At 39.7% G+C, this 17,371-nt stretch overlaps 1 protein-coding gene across 1 annotated transcript in view; it reads right to left on the minus strand.

The window, feature by feature from the left end:
- The window catches only part of LOC140482363 (low-density lipoprotein receptor-related protein 1-like), a 1,932,271-nt gene that overhangs the window by 1,063,041 nt on the left and 851,859 nt on the right, over positions 1-17,371 (minus strand). The window contains exon 8 of the mRNA XM_072579726.1: positions 2,056-2,278. Within this exon, the coding sequence (XP_072435827.1) occupies positions 2,056-2,278 (223 nt within the window). The remainder of the gene's footprint in view (positions 1-2,055; positions 2,279-17,371) is intronic.

A 17,371-nucleotide genomic window follows, 5' to 3' on the forward strand; every position in this document is an offset into this window, starting at 1 on the left:
TGTTGATGGAAGATATTTACTCATAGAATCATAGAAACCCCATAGCATGGAATCAGGCCTTTTGCCCCATTGAGTACACAACAACCCTCCAAAGAAATTGCCTCCCAGACCCACCTCCTACTCAATCCCTGTAACGCTGCATTTAGCATGACTAACCCACCTGGACCGCACATCCCTGGACACTATAGGCAATTTTGCATGCCAGTCCACCTAACCTAGCCTGTGGGAGGAAACTAGAGCACCTGGAGGAAACCCACGCAGACATGGACAGAATGTCTAAATTCCACACAGACAGTAGCTCACTTTCACAAAGACTGGAGTTTTAAAACACTCAGCAAAACAAAGAGAATTTACACAATGTCAGAGCAAATTACTGCAGATGCTGGAATCTGTACTGAAAACAACAAATGCTGGAGATCACAGCTAGTCAGACAACATCCATGGAGAGACAGCAAGGTAATGTTTCGAGTCTAGAATTTACAACGCCTCTACAGATTTGTAGGAAGCTTCTCCAACCTAAATTTATTTGGGTAGGTCATCCACACTTCTATCTCAAATTCAGGACAAATTAATGGCATAGAACAGCACAGTCAGTGACTTCAAATGCCAATCAAAACTGGGGAGAGCTATTGCATTCTTCCCTCAATGAATGCATTGCACAATGTTCAAAATTACATACAACCTAGATACATTTCTTGTGTTTCATTTATTTACAAAATGAATTTAACTTCTAGGTTACTATGCCTGAGAAGATAGCTCTTTCCTTGATTTCAGATCTCAAGGAAGGACCTTGACTAATTCTGACCTCAGTATGAGAGTTTTCTTGAATAAGGTTTGATTTTTCCTTCGCAATTTTCCAATTTATTAGACAGAGGCCAATACAGATTTTCCTTTATAGGGGATCTCCCCACATGAGTGGTGACCTGTCTGCAAAAGCAACTTTTAATCGAGAATTTGTAAAAGGAATGTCCTTTCTGGGATTCCCAATCTCCTGGATGTGTGCTATACATCCTGCTTGTCCTTTCAAACTGTAAAGGCTCAGATTAGTCCTTGAATTTGAGGGACCTGCCTTATGTCCTTGTCTAGACCGTGACACTGTCTCCTGCCCATAAATGAGTACTTTACTGAAAACCAGACAAAGGGATAGTTTCCCATATAGTGCAGGATTCTGACCACTACTTTGAGTCCAACTGAGAGAGTCAAAAGCGTACAGGGAATATTCAGCCAGCATAGTATTTAGAGAAACATAAATATGTACTTAATAAAAATATATCTGATCAATAATCACTCAAGCTCACTATAAACAGAATCTACTGCCAGTATTGGGACCCCTGACCAATTGTTGAGAATTGGTGAGACCTCTGCATCACCAATAGTACTTGACAACTGACAGGTGACAAGCCAGCAATTGGCTTTTCACCAGGTTATAACGTCAGGGCAGAGGTCCCAACTACCTCAAATTGGATGGTAGACCTTTCGATTGTTAGCTTGAACCATGGAGATTTTGTCTGCTGGAACACCTGTGTTTCAAGTTCCAGGATACAGACCACAGGTGAATGATTTCATGTGGCTGTTTGCAGACAGAATATGTATATAACGGAATCAGCAGCATGTGTGGGGCTGTCAATTGGTCCCCTTTCTTAATGTCTAATCTTTTTATACCTTGAATGTGAGAGTCATCAAGCAAGCAAGCATGTTATGTTTTGCTTGTTGTGCGTGGTGCATAGTAAGACCTGTTCCATCACAGTCTTAATAAAGCAGTGATGGGATGAGTGGGCATTAATTTCCAACTTAAAGTCATCAATTGGTTATTGAACAGAAGTGACATTCCTTGGCTCCAGCATGGACTTAGCTGGGATTGAGGCATGAAGGCAGCAAGTTCCCAACCAACCATCCTCCCATGTGTTTGAATACCTCACCTCTGCACCAAACTCACAAGATAGGGCACATGTTTCCAGCCTCTGTTCCTTTGCATAATGAGCATTGGTTTACTTTGATAGTCCTATTAAGGGAGTATTTGTTGTTTAAAATGAATAATAGACAATGGGTACTCACATCACGTCCATGAATAATTGTATGTCTATTTCTTCCTTCATAATCCACCACTTCAATATAATCGAGATAAACATCTGCCCAGTAGACCAATTTGTTTACTAAATCAAGTGTGATGGCATATGGCTGTTCTATTTTATTGTCCACAATCCTGGATCTGCTTTGTCCATCCATGTCACATCTTTCAATCTTGGCAACATCCCCATAATCAGTGAAGAATAGTTTTCTGTCAAAAAAACAACAGCCATGAACGAATTATTAGCAGTTCCAAAAACACTATGTCCTCAAAATCACACAAAGTTTCATTTTTACCATGAAATTGGTTTGCACAAAGAGTTGAGTTTACATATTGCGATCAGTGTGTAACATTCAAAATCAGTTTGGCATCATGTTTATTCAACTGACTACACAGCTCCTACTCATTGTGAAATAAGATAATGACTGTAAGACAATGTGCTCACAAGTTCAACTTCTTTAGCATTGAAAGCACAACAATTTATGTCCAATTCTTAATACTTACAACCAATTAGTAATGTAGCTGGGCAGCTATTTGAATTTAAAATGTCACCATGAACAGAATAAGGCTGCAATCCTACTTTTTGTATTTGCTTCAGGTGTCTAACAAGGTCAGTAACAAGGACTATAGTATGGAAAAGCAGTTCTATGCAAAATATAATTAAAGCTTAAAATGTAAAACAAAATAAAATGTTATACTTCAGTTCATTAAAAAATATAAAAATGATTAGAATGCTTGCATTTAATGTGAATAATTGTTCTTCACATTTGATTGTAATAATGAGTTTCATTCCAACTTATTCTACACATCTATTCAAATAAAAAGTGAACTTGATGTTACTATTCAAATATTTTTAAGGAGCAAAGTTGGCATGATTTTTTCCAAAGGTATAATGGTTATTTACCAGTGAAGTAGATAGATAGGACAAAGTCAAGGTCAAAGAAGTCACTCCGGGTTGCTGCATCAAAATAGTTATTTCAGCTTTAGAAAGTTAATTGAAGTGAATATTGTGCCCCAGGCAGGAAAGTGGGTCATGTTGAATGTTTCCATGTGTGAGAATTGGCCAGAGAATATTCAAAACAATATAATAAATTATGCTTCCTTTCCCAGTTTGCAACACAGAATCTGATTTACAGACTCAATATTTTCTCTCCTGTTGTGTTGCAGTATTCTTGGTGCCCATTAACTTCAATCAGATAATATTTTCACAAATGCAGCCTTACTGAGATATAAGTGATTATTACAGACTTGTTCAAAATGGTGTTTTCAATTTAACTTCACTGCACCAGGTAAAGAAAAGATACAATTTTTTCAAGCTTATTTATGATTAATTAATCATTTTAAATGTTGTATCAGGAAATGCAGCACACTAGGGATAAGAAAGCATCGTCGTCAATGATCTTTTGGTTAGATTGCATTTGTATTACTATGATTCCTATTGAGTAACGGTATACATCTTTATTACAGTTTCAGTAACCATCAGAGACTTTGCAGCAATAAAAGTAAATTTGTATTACGTACATGTAAAAATATAACTCATAGCAATAAGATTTAATTACAAATGCCATAAATCTCCTGACCATGAAGCCTTTTGCACCTCAGAAATGACGCACAACAAGATAAAGGGCAACATTTGATTAGCATCATTAATGTTGTCAGTAACAGTATTACAAAGTGTTCTAGCATAAAATATGAGTTTTATTCAGAAGCAGGATGTACAAGCCTAATTAATCATCTAATTAACATTAATCCACTCATTTGAATGTGTACATACACACTGGAATTAATGCAGTATGTTGAAGAAGAAAGGACCATTCAGGATACAAGCTGAGAGATGCCATTTCCATCCAGGTCTGAGAATAAACCAAAATAATGATCCAAGAAAACTGCTCCAGATCTTTGGAAGCATTAACTCAATATATTTTGCTTAATTCTCTATGTTAAATTATTTGTAGCAAGCTTTGGTAAAAACGTCATTTTTCTATGGGTGTGACAGTTGCATTTTGAGGAAAAGCAAGTAATACAGCATTGAAGAGACAAGTGTTGTAATTACGTTTGCAAATCTCTCCTTCAGCAACATATGGATGCTGCTTTTTATTCCTTTTGAGAATTTTGAGTTATTGAAAAGGTTGGTAATTATTGCCTATGCCGAGATACTCAGAAGGTGATAGTGCAGCACTGCTTGATCCAATGCAGTCTGGGTGGTGAATGTGCTCCCAGGTTCTTTTGCATAAAGATGCCAGGATGTTGGTTCAGTGATTACACCACTATGGAATCTTGCAGTAGGTTGCACAGACTCACTGCTAAAATAAGCAGCTAACTCTAGAGTTTGCATGGTTTATGGCGTTGGTACCACAATCATAATGCAATAAAAAAAGGCTTGAACTCTGTTAAATATTCTAGCAACTTCAAAGGAATTATATATATTTAGATAGAAAGTAAACACAACATTGACAAAATTAACATCCTAACAATGAAAAATGTCAGCACTTGACAGTGCAACAAAAGTCCATTCGTCTTTTATTTTCAAAACAAAATGAGAAATTATCCTCAAATAAATGTAAATAGTATCAACACAGGCAGTAGGGGGCTATTTTGAACTTGCAACCAGAGTGTAAAACTCATATTTTGGGTCAGGCAGTTATTAAAGAAGCCAATCTATTTATCTTACCATTAATTTTGTTTTAGAGTGATAGAGCACATGTGAAGCAGAATTTTATATGAGCTGAGTTTCTGGTTTGAGCTTACACTCTCCATTCTAATTTTGCAGTGCAGCATATTCACTCCCACAGTGTGGCTAAGTTTATGATTAGTACACCAATGTGCCTTACTCTTTGGCCTCATGAGAACTCATAATTCATTCTTGTCTGCACTGTACATAAATTATGGATCATTTCATACATTTGTGAAAATAAATCAATTTCTAGCAATTATCCTCCTCTTATAGTGGGAGTACAATATTTTGGTAATTTTATGAAGTATGAAAAATCTTGCACTTCACACAGTTATTTTGCTGTCAATTGAGTTTTATGATTATGTGTGACATAAAAAAAATTAAAATAGGTGAAAAGATCTGTTGACTTAGACAATTTTTACAATGTTTTTGGAGTAACAAATGCAGGGAAAAACCAGTAGAGTAATCGAGTTCCTTTATTTTAATAGACATGTATATCATGGGTTAATTGCAGCCTCAACGAGCTTTGAAGTAAAAGTTATCCTGAGATCCACACATCAGCACTGAAGGAAGTCTTGGCAGCCCAATATGGAAGGCGCACTTGCACCATGTGTCTAAATAAGGGACTCTGAAGGCTCAGCTGTGGAAATTCCAGAGACAGCTTGCCCAACTATTTTCTAATTGACCAGTTCATAGATAGGAGGCATCATGGACAATGAGGAAGGTTGTGAGAAATGGCAGAAGGACCTTGATCAGCTGAAGAAGTGGGCCGAGAAATAGCAAATGGAGTTTAATATATATAAGTGTCAGATCTTGTATTTTGGCAAGCCTAATCAATTTAGAAGTTTCATGGTGAGTTGCAGGGCCTTAAGGAGTGTAGCGGAACAGAGGGACCTTGGAATTCAGCTACACAGTTCTCTGAAAGTGGAGTCACAGGTAGACAGGGCAGTGAAGAAGGCTTTTGGCACACTGGCTTTCATCAGTCAGGGCATTGAGTATAGAAATTGGGAAGATATATTGCAGTTAAACAGGATGTTGGTGAGGCTGCACTTGGAGCATTGTGTTCAGTTTTGGTCATCTTATTATAAAGGCCGGTGTTAACAAACTGGAAAGAGTGCAGAAGAAATTTTCAAGGATGTTGCCAGGACGAAAGTGTCTAAGTTATAGGAGAAGTTGGAACAAGCTAGGATTTTTTTTAGATCATAGGAGACTGAGAGGGGATCTTACAGAAGTGTATAAGATTATGAGAGGCATGGAGAGAGTGAATACGCTTAGTGTTTTTTTCCTAGGGAATCTAAGACTAGAGGACATCAGTTTAAGGTTAGAGGGGAAAAAATAAAAGGGAACCTGAGGGGCAACTTTCTTACACAGAAGGTGGTGTTCACATGGAATGAGCTGTCAGCAGAAGTAGTTGAGGTGGGTACATTAACAACATTTTAAAAGCATTTGGACAAATACTTGGATAGAATATGTGCAGTGTACAGGGATATGGAGATAGTGTGGATGGACATTTTGGTTGGCATGGATCAGTTTGGGCCAAAGGATCTGACTCCATGCTCTAGGACTCTATGTTCAGAGGTGACATTTCACACCTCTGGAGCAGATGAGACTTGAATCCAGTCTCTCAGTCTAAGGATAGGGACGTTACGACTGCATGAGAAAAGCCCTACAGCTAGCCTACTCTCTCAGTATTAATCTGAGTCAGGTGCTGGTAGGATTTGTGGGCAGAGGGATGCTGCCACTATTCCCCCTTCTTTGACCAATTCAATTTTGTTTTGTGTGGTGGAGAACAGCAAAACGTGTGTGTGAACAAGAGACTCTTGGCTCAACAAGATGCAGTTTATCACTAAGACTATTGTTAGACTTAGATATTGTTCAAGATCTAGAGTTATTCCCCTGTTTTCCCCCCACCCCAGTTCAAAGCAACATAACATCATCAGATCGGGTAGTTCTTAATGCAGTCTCCAACATTAACCCATCCCAAACAATTGCCTGATGCAACATCACCTGGTTTTAAAAGACCTGAAGGTAATTTCAAGATGGGAAATAGACCCAAAAGTTCAGGGTCACAATTCTAATAAAGTTCCTGTACTGATTTTCCACCACTTCACTTCACTTCACATCAAATGCAAAACCTAACTGGCACTTTCCTTTAACTGCCTCTATGTGACTCCTTTAATGACCATGTGGATTCTGAAATAAGAGACTAATCTTTTAATCTGCTTCAATCTTGTATTCTAATTTTAAAACGAGACCTACTCTATTGTACTTAGACAGTCATGCCTTAGGTATTTAGCTATGATCCAAAAGCTCAAGTAGATTCAGTGTTGTCCACATTGCTAAATTAGTAATGTTTAGCCATTTTACAACATTAAAATTGGTGCAATAATGTTGAATTTCTGTCCTTGAGTTTTAGTATTTGGTCAGCATCTGGATACAGTGAGCAATACCAATAAAATAGTAGCTGGCACCTACTTAATCAACTGGATATTGCACTGAACTAAATAAATCAATATTTCCACTTATAAAACAAAAGCATTTCCGCTCGCTATAACATAAAATATATCCTAGTTAAACTTTCATTACTCCACATCTTAAAAAGTAGGTTCAGGAGTACATATTAAGACACTAAGTTCCTGAAACAAATGGGATCAATTTTGAAGTTGTATGATGTTGAATGAATAATAAATGCAATTCCATCAATCATGGGATTACATCAATCATGCTTGTCCTAAGGAAACCTAATTTTACATTTCAGCTAATAGATCAGGGACGAATCATGAAGGCAAAGGTCACTCATCAACACATAAGCACTTGCTCTAGTCAGTCAGCTATCCCTCACCTGATGAAAATTTATGCTCTTGAAAGCACTAACAGCAGGTACAATCAATCACTCAAATAAAACTCTGCTGTGTTTTAGATCAAAAGTGGAACAAAGCAGCAAGTAAGGAATTCACACGGCTGCTTCATCAGAGACTAAATTCTCAATCTAAGATGTGTCCTGTTAATATTTTCAATGTGGTCACTTAATAGTAGCTAGAAACAAGACCTTTGACCAATGATTGCATTCCTTAGCAATGCTGAAGTAGCCCAAACAGTTAACCACATGAAACCATGAAATCATAAGACCATAAGATATAGGATCAGAATTAGGCTATTCGACCCATCAAAACTGCTCTCCCATTCGAACATGGCTATATGTTTCTCAACCCAATTCTTCTGACATCTCTCTGTAATCTTTGATCCCCTTACTCATCAAGAAAACTATCTACCTCTCTTTTAAAGACACTCAGTGACTTGGCCTCCACAGCCTTTTGTGGCATTGAGTTCCACAGATACACCACCCTCCACCTGAAATAATACCTCCTCATCTTAATTCTAAACAGCTGTCCCTTCACTCTGAAGCTGTGCCCTTGAGTCATAGTCCCTCCTACTCAGGGGAACATCTTCTCCACCTCTACCCTATTCAGGTCTTTGTAAGCTTTGATGAGATTCCCATTCAACCTTCTAAATTCCATCGAGTACAGACCCAGAGTGCTCAATTGCTCTCAATATGACAAACCCTTCATTATTGGAATCATTCTGGCAAACCTCCTATGGACGTCCTCTAACACCAACACGTCATTACTTGGGGTAGGGTGCCCAAAACTGCTCACAATATTCCAAATGTGGTCTGACCAGAGCCTTCTGCAACCCATCAGCATATCCCTGCTCTTGTATTTTAGCCCTCTTGAAATGAACGCTAGCATTGCATTTGCCTCCCTAACTGCCTATCGAAACTGCATATTAACCTTAAGAGAATCCTGAACAGGGACACCCAAGTCCCTTTGTGTTTCAGATTTCCAAAACTTTTCTGCATTCAGAAAATTGTGAACACCTCTATTCTTCCTGCCAAAGTGCTTAATATCACATTTTCCCATGTTGCATTCAATATAGCACTTATTTGCCCATTCTTTTAGAATGGCCAAGTCTTTCTGCAGCCTTTCCACTTCCTCAGCATTATTTGTCCCACAACCTAACTATGTGCTATGTGTAAACTTAGCAACAATACCCTCAGTTCCTTTGTCCACATTGTTAATGTATAATATAAATAGTTATGGGGAACTCTGCTAATCAGTGGCAACCATCCTGAAATAAAAACCCTTTTATCCCACTCTCTGCCTTCTGCCAGTCAACCAATCATCTATCCATGCCCCTATCTTACCCCTAATACCATTGACACCTTTAGCAGTCTCCTGTGCAACACTTGTCAAAGATCTTTTGAAAATCCAAATAAATTACTGTCCATTGGCTCTCCATTGTCTAACTTGCTCATTATGTCCTCAAAGAATTCCAGCAGACTTGTGAGGCATGACCTCCTCTTGACAAAGTCATCCTGACTTCACACTCTTTTACCATTCACTTCCAAATACTCTGCAATCTCACCCTTAATAATGGAATCAAAAATCTCATTAGCAGCTGAGGTCAGTACACCATCTTATAATTTCCCATCATTTACCTCCCTCTCTTCTTAAATAGGGGTCATACTGTTGCTATTTTCCAGCTCTTGAGAACCCTCCCTGAATCCAATGATTCCCAAAAAATCGGCAACAATGCTTCTACAATCTCCTCAGCTTTCTCCTTCAAAGTCCTGTGGTGTAGTCCATCTGTTCCAGGTGATTTATCCACTGTTAGACCTTTCAATTTCCCCAACACCTTCTCGTCAGTGATGGCCGTGTCACTTAGCTCTGTCCCTCTTGAATTTCTACTATGCTACTGGTGTCTTCCACTGTGAGGACTAAAGCAAAGTACCCTGTCAGTTTGTCCACCATTTCTTAGGGCCTTATTTATATTTCTCCAGCCATATTTTCCAATGACCCAATGTCCACTCTTGTCTTTCTTTTACTTTATATATATAATATATATATATAATCCTGGAGCATTAGAGGCTGAGGGATAACCTTATAGAGGTTTTCAAAATTATGAGGGGCACGGATAGGGTAAATAGACAAAGTCTTTTCGCTGCGGTTGGAGAGTCCAGAACTAGAGGTTTAGGGTGAGAGGGGAAAAATATAAAAGAGACCTATGGGGCAACTTTTTCACACAGAGCGTAGTACGTGTATGGAATGAGCTACCAGGGCAAGTGGTAGAGGCTGGTACAATTGCAACATTCAAGAGGCATTTGGATGGGTATATGAATAGGAAGGGTTTGGAGGGATATGGGCGGGGCGCTGGCAGGTGGGACTAGATTGGGTTGGGATATCTGGTCGGCATGGATGGGTTGAACCGAAGGGTCTGTTTCCATGCTGTACATCTCTATGACTCCATGACTATAAAAATAACTCTTGCAATCAGCTTTTGTATGATGAGCTGGCTTACCCTTGTTTTTCAACTTCTCCCCCGAGTGTTCTTTCACTTGTCCTCTGCTGGTGTTTAGAGGTTCTGGTTTCCCAATAATCTTTACCACATTGTATGCTTTTTCCTTTACTTTTGTGCTGTCCCTGACTTCCCTTGTCAGCATTGCTTGCCTCATCCTCTTCTTATTATGTTTCTTCTTCCTTGAGGTGAATTTATTCTGTGTCTACCAAATTACAGGCAGAAACTCCTGCCATTGTTGCTTCATGTCTTCCCCGTTAGGCTCCCCATCCAATTAACTCTGGCTTACTCCTCCCCCATGTCTTTGTTAGCCTTACTTTATTCAGTTGTAATACCATTACATCTAACTTTAGCTTCGTTGTCTCAAACTGCAGGGTGAATTCCACTATGTTATCATCCCTATTCCGCACTGTTCCACTACCTGAACAGCAATCAGTTCTAACAATGGGCTGTTGTTTGGCATTCCCATCAGGCACACTTGGCGTAACCAGTTGTCCCTAATTAGACAGCAAACATAAATGTCGCTTGTTCACCCTGTAAGATTGTGTAAGCAGGCGGAATACTGACAAGGGTGGGTTTTTGACTTAGAAATGGCCCTGAAGATATCAGGACCAAGAGGAAATGCTGAGGAAACTCAGCAGGTCTGGTAGCATCAGTGAAAGCTTAAACAGAGTGAATGGTTTGAGTCCAGTGAACCATTCTTATAACTACTGGGAAACAATAATAATTATGCTGATGATTAGAGGTATGTGCGCCCTAACTCGAATAGATGGGGATGGTGCCCAGAAACAGAGAAAGAGAGAAAGCAAATGGAGAAACAGATGGATAAAAGGATGGCCGATGGTCAACTGAGGGAGAGAGAAGTGTTGGATGTCCACTTACAGGAATAGTGAATAATTGAACATGAGTTGGGTATACTAAGAGCAGCCTACACAGAACAGGACTGGGGGTGTGATCGAGGTTAACGAATATGAAAGGAGGTGTTTGTGCTCTGAAATTGTTAAACTCAAATGTAGAATCCTGAAGGCTATAAGGTACCTAGATGGAAGATGAGATGCTGTTCCTGCAGCTTGCATTGAGTTTCACCAGAGCACTACAGCAGGCCTGAGACAGAAATGTTGGCAAGATGTTATCAGTCCTGTAAGTTTTGACAAGCTGAAGGGGGATTTGCTTCTGTAGATTTACATATATCTCTGCCTATAAGTTAGATTGTTCATGAGCAATAACTTAATTAGTTTTATAAATCTAAGATTCTGACTATTACCTCGCAGCCTGTGTTTTGCAAAGTGCTGTAGCCTACAGAAGCGAACAAAATAATCTTGATTAATTAAATCCTGGCAGCTAGCTATTTTGGGGATCTATACCATCATGATGGTAATTCACTATAGGCTCATAATGTAAAAGAAGGAGGATTTTTTTCATTTCACTTCTGATATTATGTATCATTTTGTTGTATGCTGAGAAATATTTTCTGTGCAAATCTCTGGTTACCAGAGACTAAGGACTAATCAAAAACAATTTTCCATTCATTAGATTGATTCCAGGCAGAGTTTTACTATCTGAGCAGTAATAAATCTAGTGACAATGTGTTTAATCCTTTTTCTAGTGATTTTACTATTGGCCCAAATGGATTTTCTGTTTGCTTTCCCTTCATGCATCAATAGAAAAAAGACCTTTGACAAAATCTCATTCGATTTGTAAATGCAATATAAAACGTTATTCAGTCTTCGGCTGTATCAGATTTTCTCTTCTAAAAGTGGCTTTGCGAGAAGTCAACAAACCATGCCTACACCAAGAAGATAACCTTTAAGAACGAAGAAGGAGATTCCCATTCTCATGCTTGACTACAGTGATAGCCATTGATGTGATTAAATTTTGCCTCCCTACTGGAAAGAGAGTAAGAAATAGGCTAAATATCGAATCGTAAATTCTTGGCCATTTTAGAGAGGCATTGAGTGGAAGGTTTTTGATTCAACAGCCACAACATTATGAATATTGTGACAAGCCGTAGGGGGATTCATTCTGAAAGAGTTTTACATCTTTCTGTCTAAAATATACATTGATAGTTTGGAATAACGTGATTCATACTTCTGAAGTGAGGTTGAAAGATCTAACAGCAACTGTACCAAATCTCCGCTCTGAGCAATTGTGAATTAATCTCTGTGATAGAAAAATGATTGTAATTGTAATTTTAGATTTACTGCATATTGCAAATCCTTTGACCTCATGACCTCAATAATAGACAGCAGAATCACAATTGAAAAGACAGCTTCCATGTGCTTTTGGTTTATGCCTACCAGGCCAGAAGAAGCTTCCTTGAGAATGAAAATAAGCCAAATAAATCCTGTCCCCTCCCATTTGTGATGGGAGGCATGTTTATTCTGTAAATAAATAATGGCTTTCTTGACTTCTCCAGAACAAATTCTTGTGTAATTACCAAGGTCTGATTGTGAATTTAAGCTGATTTTCACTGCTTTTTATAGTGTATTTACAGAAAAGTACAAATACTTTTTGTAACTAAAAAAAGTATGTCAGAAAAGTTTATCCTCTATAAGCAAAGAAAACCATATGAAATAAACTCATCATTAAGTGAATAGATTTAGATCTAGATTTATTTAATATTGTCATTTGTAGCTAGATACAGTGAAAATTGGATATTGTTGCCATTATCCGGCACCCTTTTGGATTGCAGAATAAGTTACTCGTTAAATTGTATTAATGGTAAAATACTGAATAAATGAATATTAAATTGATGTGACTAATACTGAAACAGCTTCAAAAGTTCATCTTTCCCTTTCCATAGACTTCACTCCCTCTGCTCCTCCAGCCGATGCTCTCTGACATTGTCCCCAGGGTCCTGGCAACGTAATCTTTTTCTGCCACCACCAAAACGTCGCTTCTGCACACTGCATGGCTCCTGCATGTCTTCCAATGCTGTACATTGACTGACGGGTCCTGGATCCAAATCAACTGACGGAGCCTTGGCTTGTCTTCCAATGCTGCCACCAGCGATAGAGCGGGGATGGAGCTCCACTGGCCCCAACCTCCCACATTAGGAGGAGGCCCCATGGCAACCAAAACAACAAAAAATGTTACCAAGCCGAAAAACAATGATGAAGCCATTTGGATGCAACTCAACCTGCCGCCTGAATCATGAACAGCCAAAACCCATGCTGCCAATCTCAACGAAAATGAATGAGACAATGCCATATGGATTGGAATGGAGTGGAAACTTATCATCACGTGTTTTTTACATGAAAAATACCGTGAAAAGTATTATAAGTCATCCCACCACGGTGTCCATATCAATGACAAAAGTCACACTTATTAAGTCATGGAGGCGTACAAGCACAGAGACAGACCCTTCGGTCCAACTCATTCATGTCCACTTGATACCCTATGGAATCGACGTTTCGGGCAAAAGCCCTTCATCAGGAATAAAGGCAGTGAGCCTGAAGTGTGGAGAGATAAGCTAGAGGAGGGTGGGGGTGGGGAGAAAGTAGCATAGAGACTCCTCTAGCTTATCTCTCCACGCTTCAGGCTCACTGGCTTTATTCCTGATGAAGGGCTTTTGCCGAAACATCAATTTCGAAGCTACTTAGATGCTGCCTGAACTGCTGTGCTCTTCCAGCACCACTAATCCAGAATCTGGTTTCCAGCATCTGCAGCCATTGTTTTTACCACTTGATACCCTAGCCTAATCTAGTCCTATTTGCCAGCATTTGGCCCAAATCCTTTACTATTCACATACCCATCCAGATGCCTGTTAAATCCAGGATGAGTTTGTCTGCCAGGCCACTGGAATACCTGGATACCAAAGATGAAGAAGACTGCCACATCAGGATAAAAATGCCACACCAAGAGACCAACATGCCGGGCTAAGACCGCCTTTGTACTCCTTCAGGTACCTGGGTCTAGCCGCAGGCCTGGAGCCTTAGCCTAGCCTGCAGCTCAGGGCTGGAGGAGTCATCCCTGGACCTGTTCCTTGCTTGCCTGGAGACCTTGGGCTGGGTGGAGCCATGTCTGGCTCATCCTAGCATTGCTGCCACTACTGCCACCACCAGAGATCTCCTCCTTCACCTACAACTTTCCAGGCTTAAAGGAAAACTAATAAAAAATAAAAAAATAAGTCGTAAGGGGAAAAAAATTGAAAGGAGCTGACGGGAGCAGATGAGTCCCGGGCTTAGCCCCGCTATTCCATTGCCATCTTGAAAAAAGAAGAGCTAGGCAGCATTATAAGCAGTATGGTGCTGAACTGATGATTTTTAGAAATCCAAATATCGTTGAGTCATTTTCTGTCTCTTGACCAATGTGTGTATCTGTCTGTTGCTCTCTCCTCTCTCCCTGTGACAATGAGAGGATCTTGGATCACACACCGCCTTGGAATCAGATGCTGTGTCTGCGAGTAAAAATGACACATGGGATTAGGATGTCACTTCAAGTGCAAGTTAAGAACAGGAATCATGGCAGTGGATCCCAGCTCTTTGTCGATAGTTTCTCACATTCCCTGTCTCCCATGAGGGACAGACCCTGCTTCTGTGATTTTCTTCACCACAGCTTATGGTCTGACCATATGATAAAAATAATACAATGACACATTTATAATGACATGTCTGACATAGATTTACTTGTTACTTCCCCAAGAATTCACATGATAAGACACATCAATCTTGTTTCTTTACTTTTGCAGAAACCATCCATTAGAACGCTACAATCCTCCAGAGAATTCTTCTCCTTCCCAGCTATTCTCAGAGGTAACATTTTCATTTACCATCACTTGACAGTCGTTGTCTTCATCCTTTTCATGTTTACTTCTCAATCCTTCCCAGCTAAACTGCTTATTGCTTTCTTCACACAAGAATCTGTGAAGGACCAATTGTCGATTCTTTCACGAGTTTCAAACAATAATTTTAAAATTAGATTTTTACTCTGTTTATATCATAGGACCAACTAACCATTATTTAATTGCCTATACTTCCTTACACTTTGTAAAGCAAAAAGAAGGTAAAGGTACCCTGATTGACCTTGACCAGTTTACTGTAACCCTTTATGAATCAGGCATATTTGCAGTCAGATAAGCAAATGGCACAAGAGTCAGGCTAACGTCCAACACAACTTTACTGAACACTTTATCAGGGAGAAACAATATTTATTAGACTCAACTATTGTGCCTTGACTTAATACCATTAAACTCAATCAGTCTCTCACAAGAGTCTTCAGTAAACAATTTTAAATCTCCAAGTAAACAGTTTCAAATCTGTATCAGCTATCTACTTCTGACATGTGCTTCCGAGGATTCACTACACCTTATTCACATGCATTTGAATTGTTTGTCTGAAAAGACTGCTAACACCCACTCGGTAAGGCTTGGAAGGGCAGTTCTGAAGGGTTGGCTGCTGTTTCAGGATTTGCAGTCATTGATTTGGTTTTCCCCTCTGGTCTAGAGCTGATCCTGATCTTCAGGTCATTTCACTGAGGAGGCCTCTCTGGAGACACCATTAAAGAAGATGCAAGGAAGAATGAAGCAGAGGGAGCTCAGGCTCAAGGTTGCCCTTTTAGCCCCCGTGTTGTGACCTTCTCAAAGATTCTTTTGTCCCAAAGAATTTTCTCCAATAACTTCCTGACTACTGATGTAAATCTCACCGGGATATAATTTCCTGGATTATCAAAGACCTTTGGGTGGAGCCGCAGAAAATGGGGGAGATACTAAACAAGTATTTTGCATCAGTATTTACTGTGGAAAAGGACATGGAAGATATAGAATATTGGGAAAGAGATGGTGACATCTTGAAAAATGTCCATATTACAGAGATGCAAGTGCTGAATGCCTTGAAACTTATAAAAGTGGATAAATCCCCAAGGCCTGATCAGGTATACCATAGAACTCTGTGGGAAGCTAGGGAAGTGATTACTGGGCCTCTTACTGAGATATTTGTATCACGGATAATCACAGCTGAGGTGCCGGAAGACTGGAGATTGGCGAACTTGGTGCCACCGTTTAAGAAAGGTGGTAAAGACAAGCCAGGGAATTATAGGCCATTGAGCCTGACGTCAGTGATGTACAAGTTGTTGGAGGGAAGCCTGAGGGACAGGATGCTCATGCATTTGGAAAGTCAAGGACTGGTTAGGGATAGTGAACATGGCTTTGTGAGTGGGAAATCATATCACACAAACTTGACTGAGGTTTTTGAAGAAGTAACAAAGAGGATTGATGAGGACAGAACAGCGGATGTGATCTATATGAACTTCAGTAAAGTATTTGACAAAGTTCCCCATGGGAGACTGGTTAGCACGGTTAGATCTCATGGAATATTAGGGAGAACTAGCCATTTGGATACAGAACTGGTTCAAAGGGAGAAGACAGAGGATGGTGGTGGAGGGTTGTTTTTCAGACTGGAGGCCTGTGACCAGTGGAGTGCCACAAGGATCGGTGCTGGGTCCACTATTTTTCATCATTTATATAAATTATTTAGATGTGAGCATAAGAGGTATAGTTAGTAAATTTGCAGATGACACCAAAATTGGATGTGTAGTGGACAGCAAAGAAGGTTATCTCAGATTTATCATGGGATCTTGACCAGATGTGCCAATGGACTGAGAAGTGGCAGATGGTGTTTAATTTAGATAAATGCGAGGTGCTGCGTTTTGATAAAGCAAATCTTAGCAGGAATTATACACTTAATGGTAAGGTCCTGGGGAGTGTTGCTGAACAAAGAGACCTTGGAGTGCAGGTTCATAGCTCCTTGAAAGTGGAGTTGCAGGTTGATAGGATAGTGAAGAAGGCGTTTGGTATGCTTTCCTTTATTGGTCAGAGTATTGAGTATCAGAGTTGAGAGGTCATGTTGTGGCTGTACAGGTCATTGGTAAGGTCACTATTGGAATATTGCATGCAATTCTGGTCTCCTTCCTATCAGAAAAATGTTGTGAAACTTGAAAGGATTCAGAAAAAAATAACAAGGGTGTTGCCAGGGTTGGAGGATTTGAGCTGTAGGGAGAGGTTGAGTAGTACAGGGCAGTTTTCCCTGGAGTGTCAGAGGCTGAGAGGGTGACCTTATAGAGGTTTATAAAATCATGAGGGGCATGGATAGGATAAATAGACAAAGTCTTTTCCCTGGGGTCAGGGAGTCCAGAACTAGAGGGCAATGATTTAGGGTGAGAGAGGAAATATATAAAAGAGACCTAAGGGGCAACTTTTTCATGCAGAGGGTGGTACATGTATGGAATGAGCTGCCAGAGGAGGTGGTGGAGGCTAGTACAATTACAGCATTTAAAAG

The sequence above is a fragment of the Chiloscyllium punctatum genome, chromosome 10 (assembly GCF_047496795.1).
Source record: "Chiloscyllium punctatum isolate Juve2018m chromosome 10, sChiPun1.3, whole genome shotgun sequence".
Taxonomy (NCBI): domain Eukaryota; kingdom Metazoa; phylum Chordata; class Chondrichthyes; order Orectolobiformes; family Hemiscylliidae; genus Chiloscyllium; species Chiloscyllium punctatum.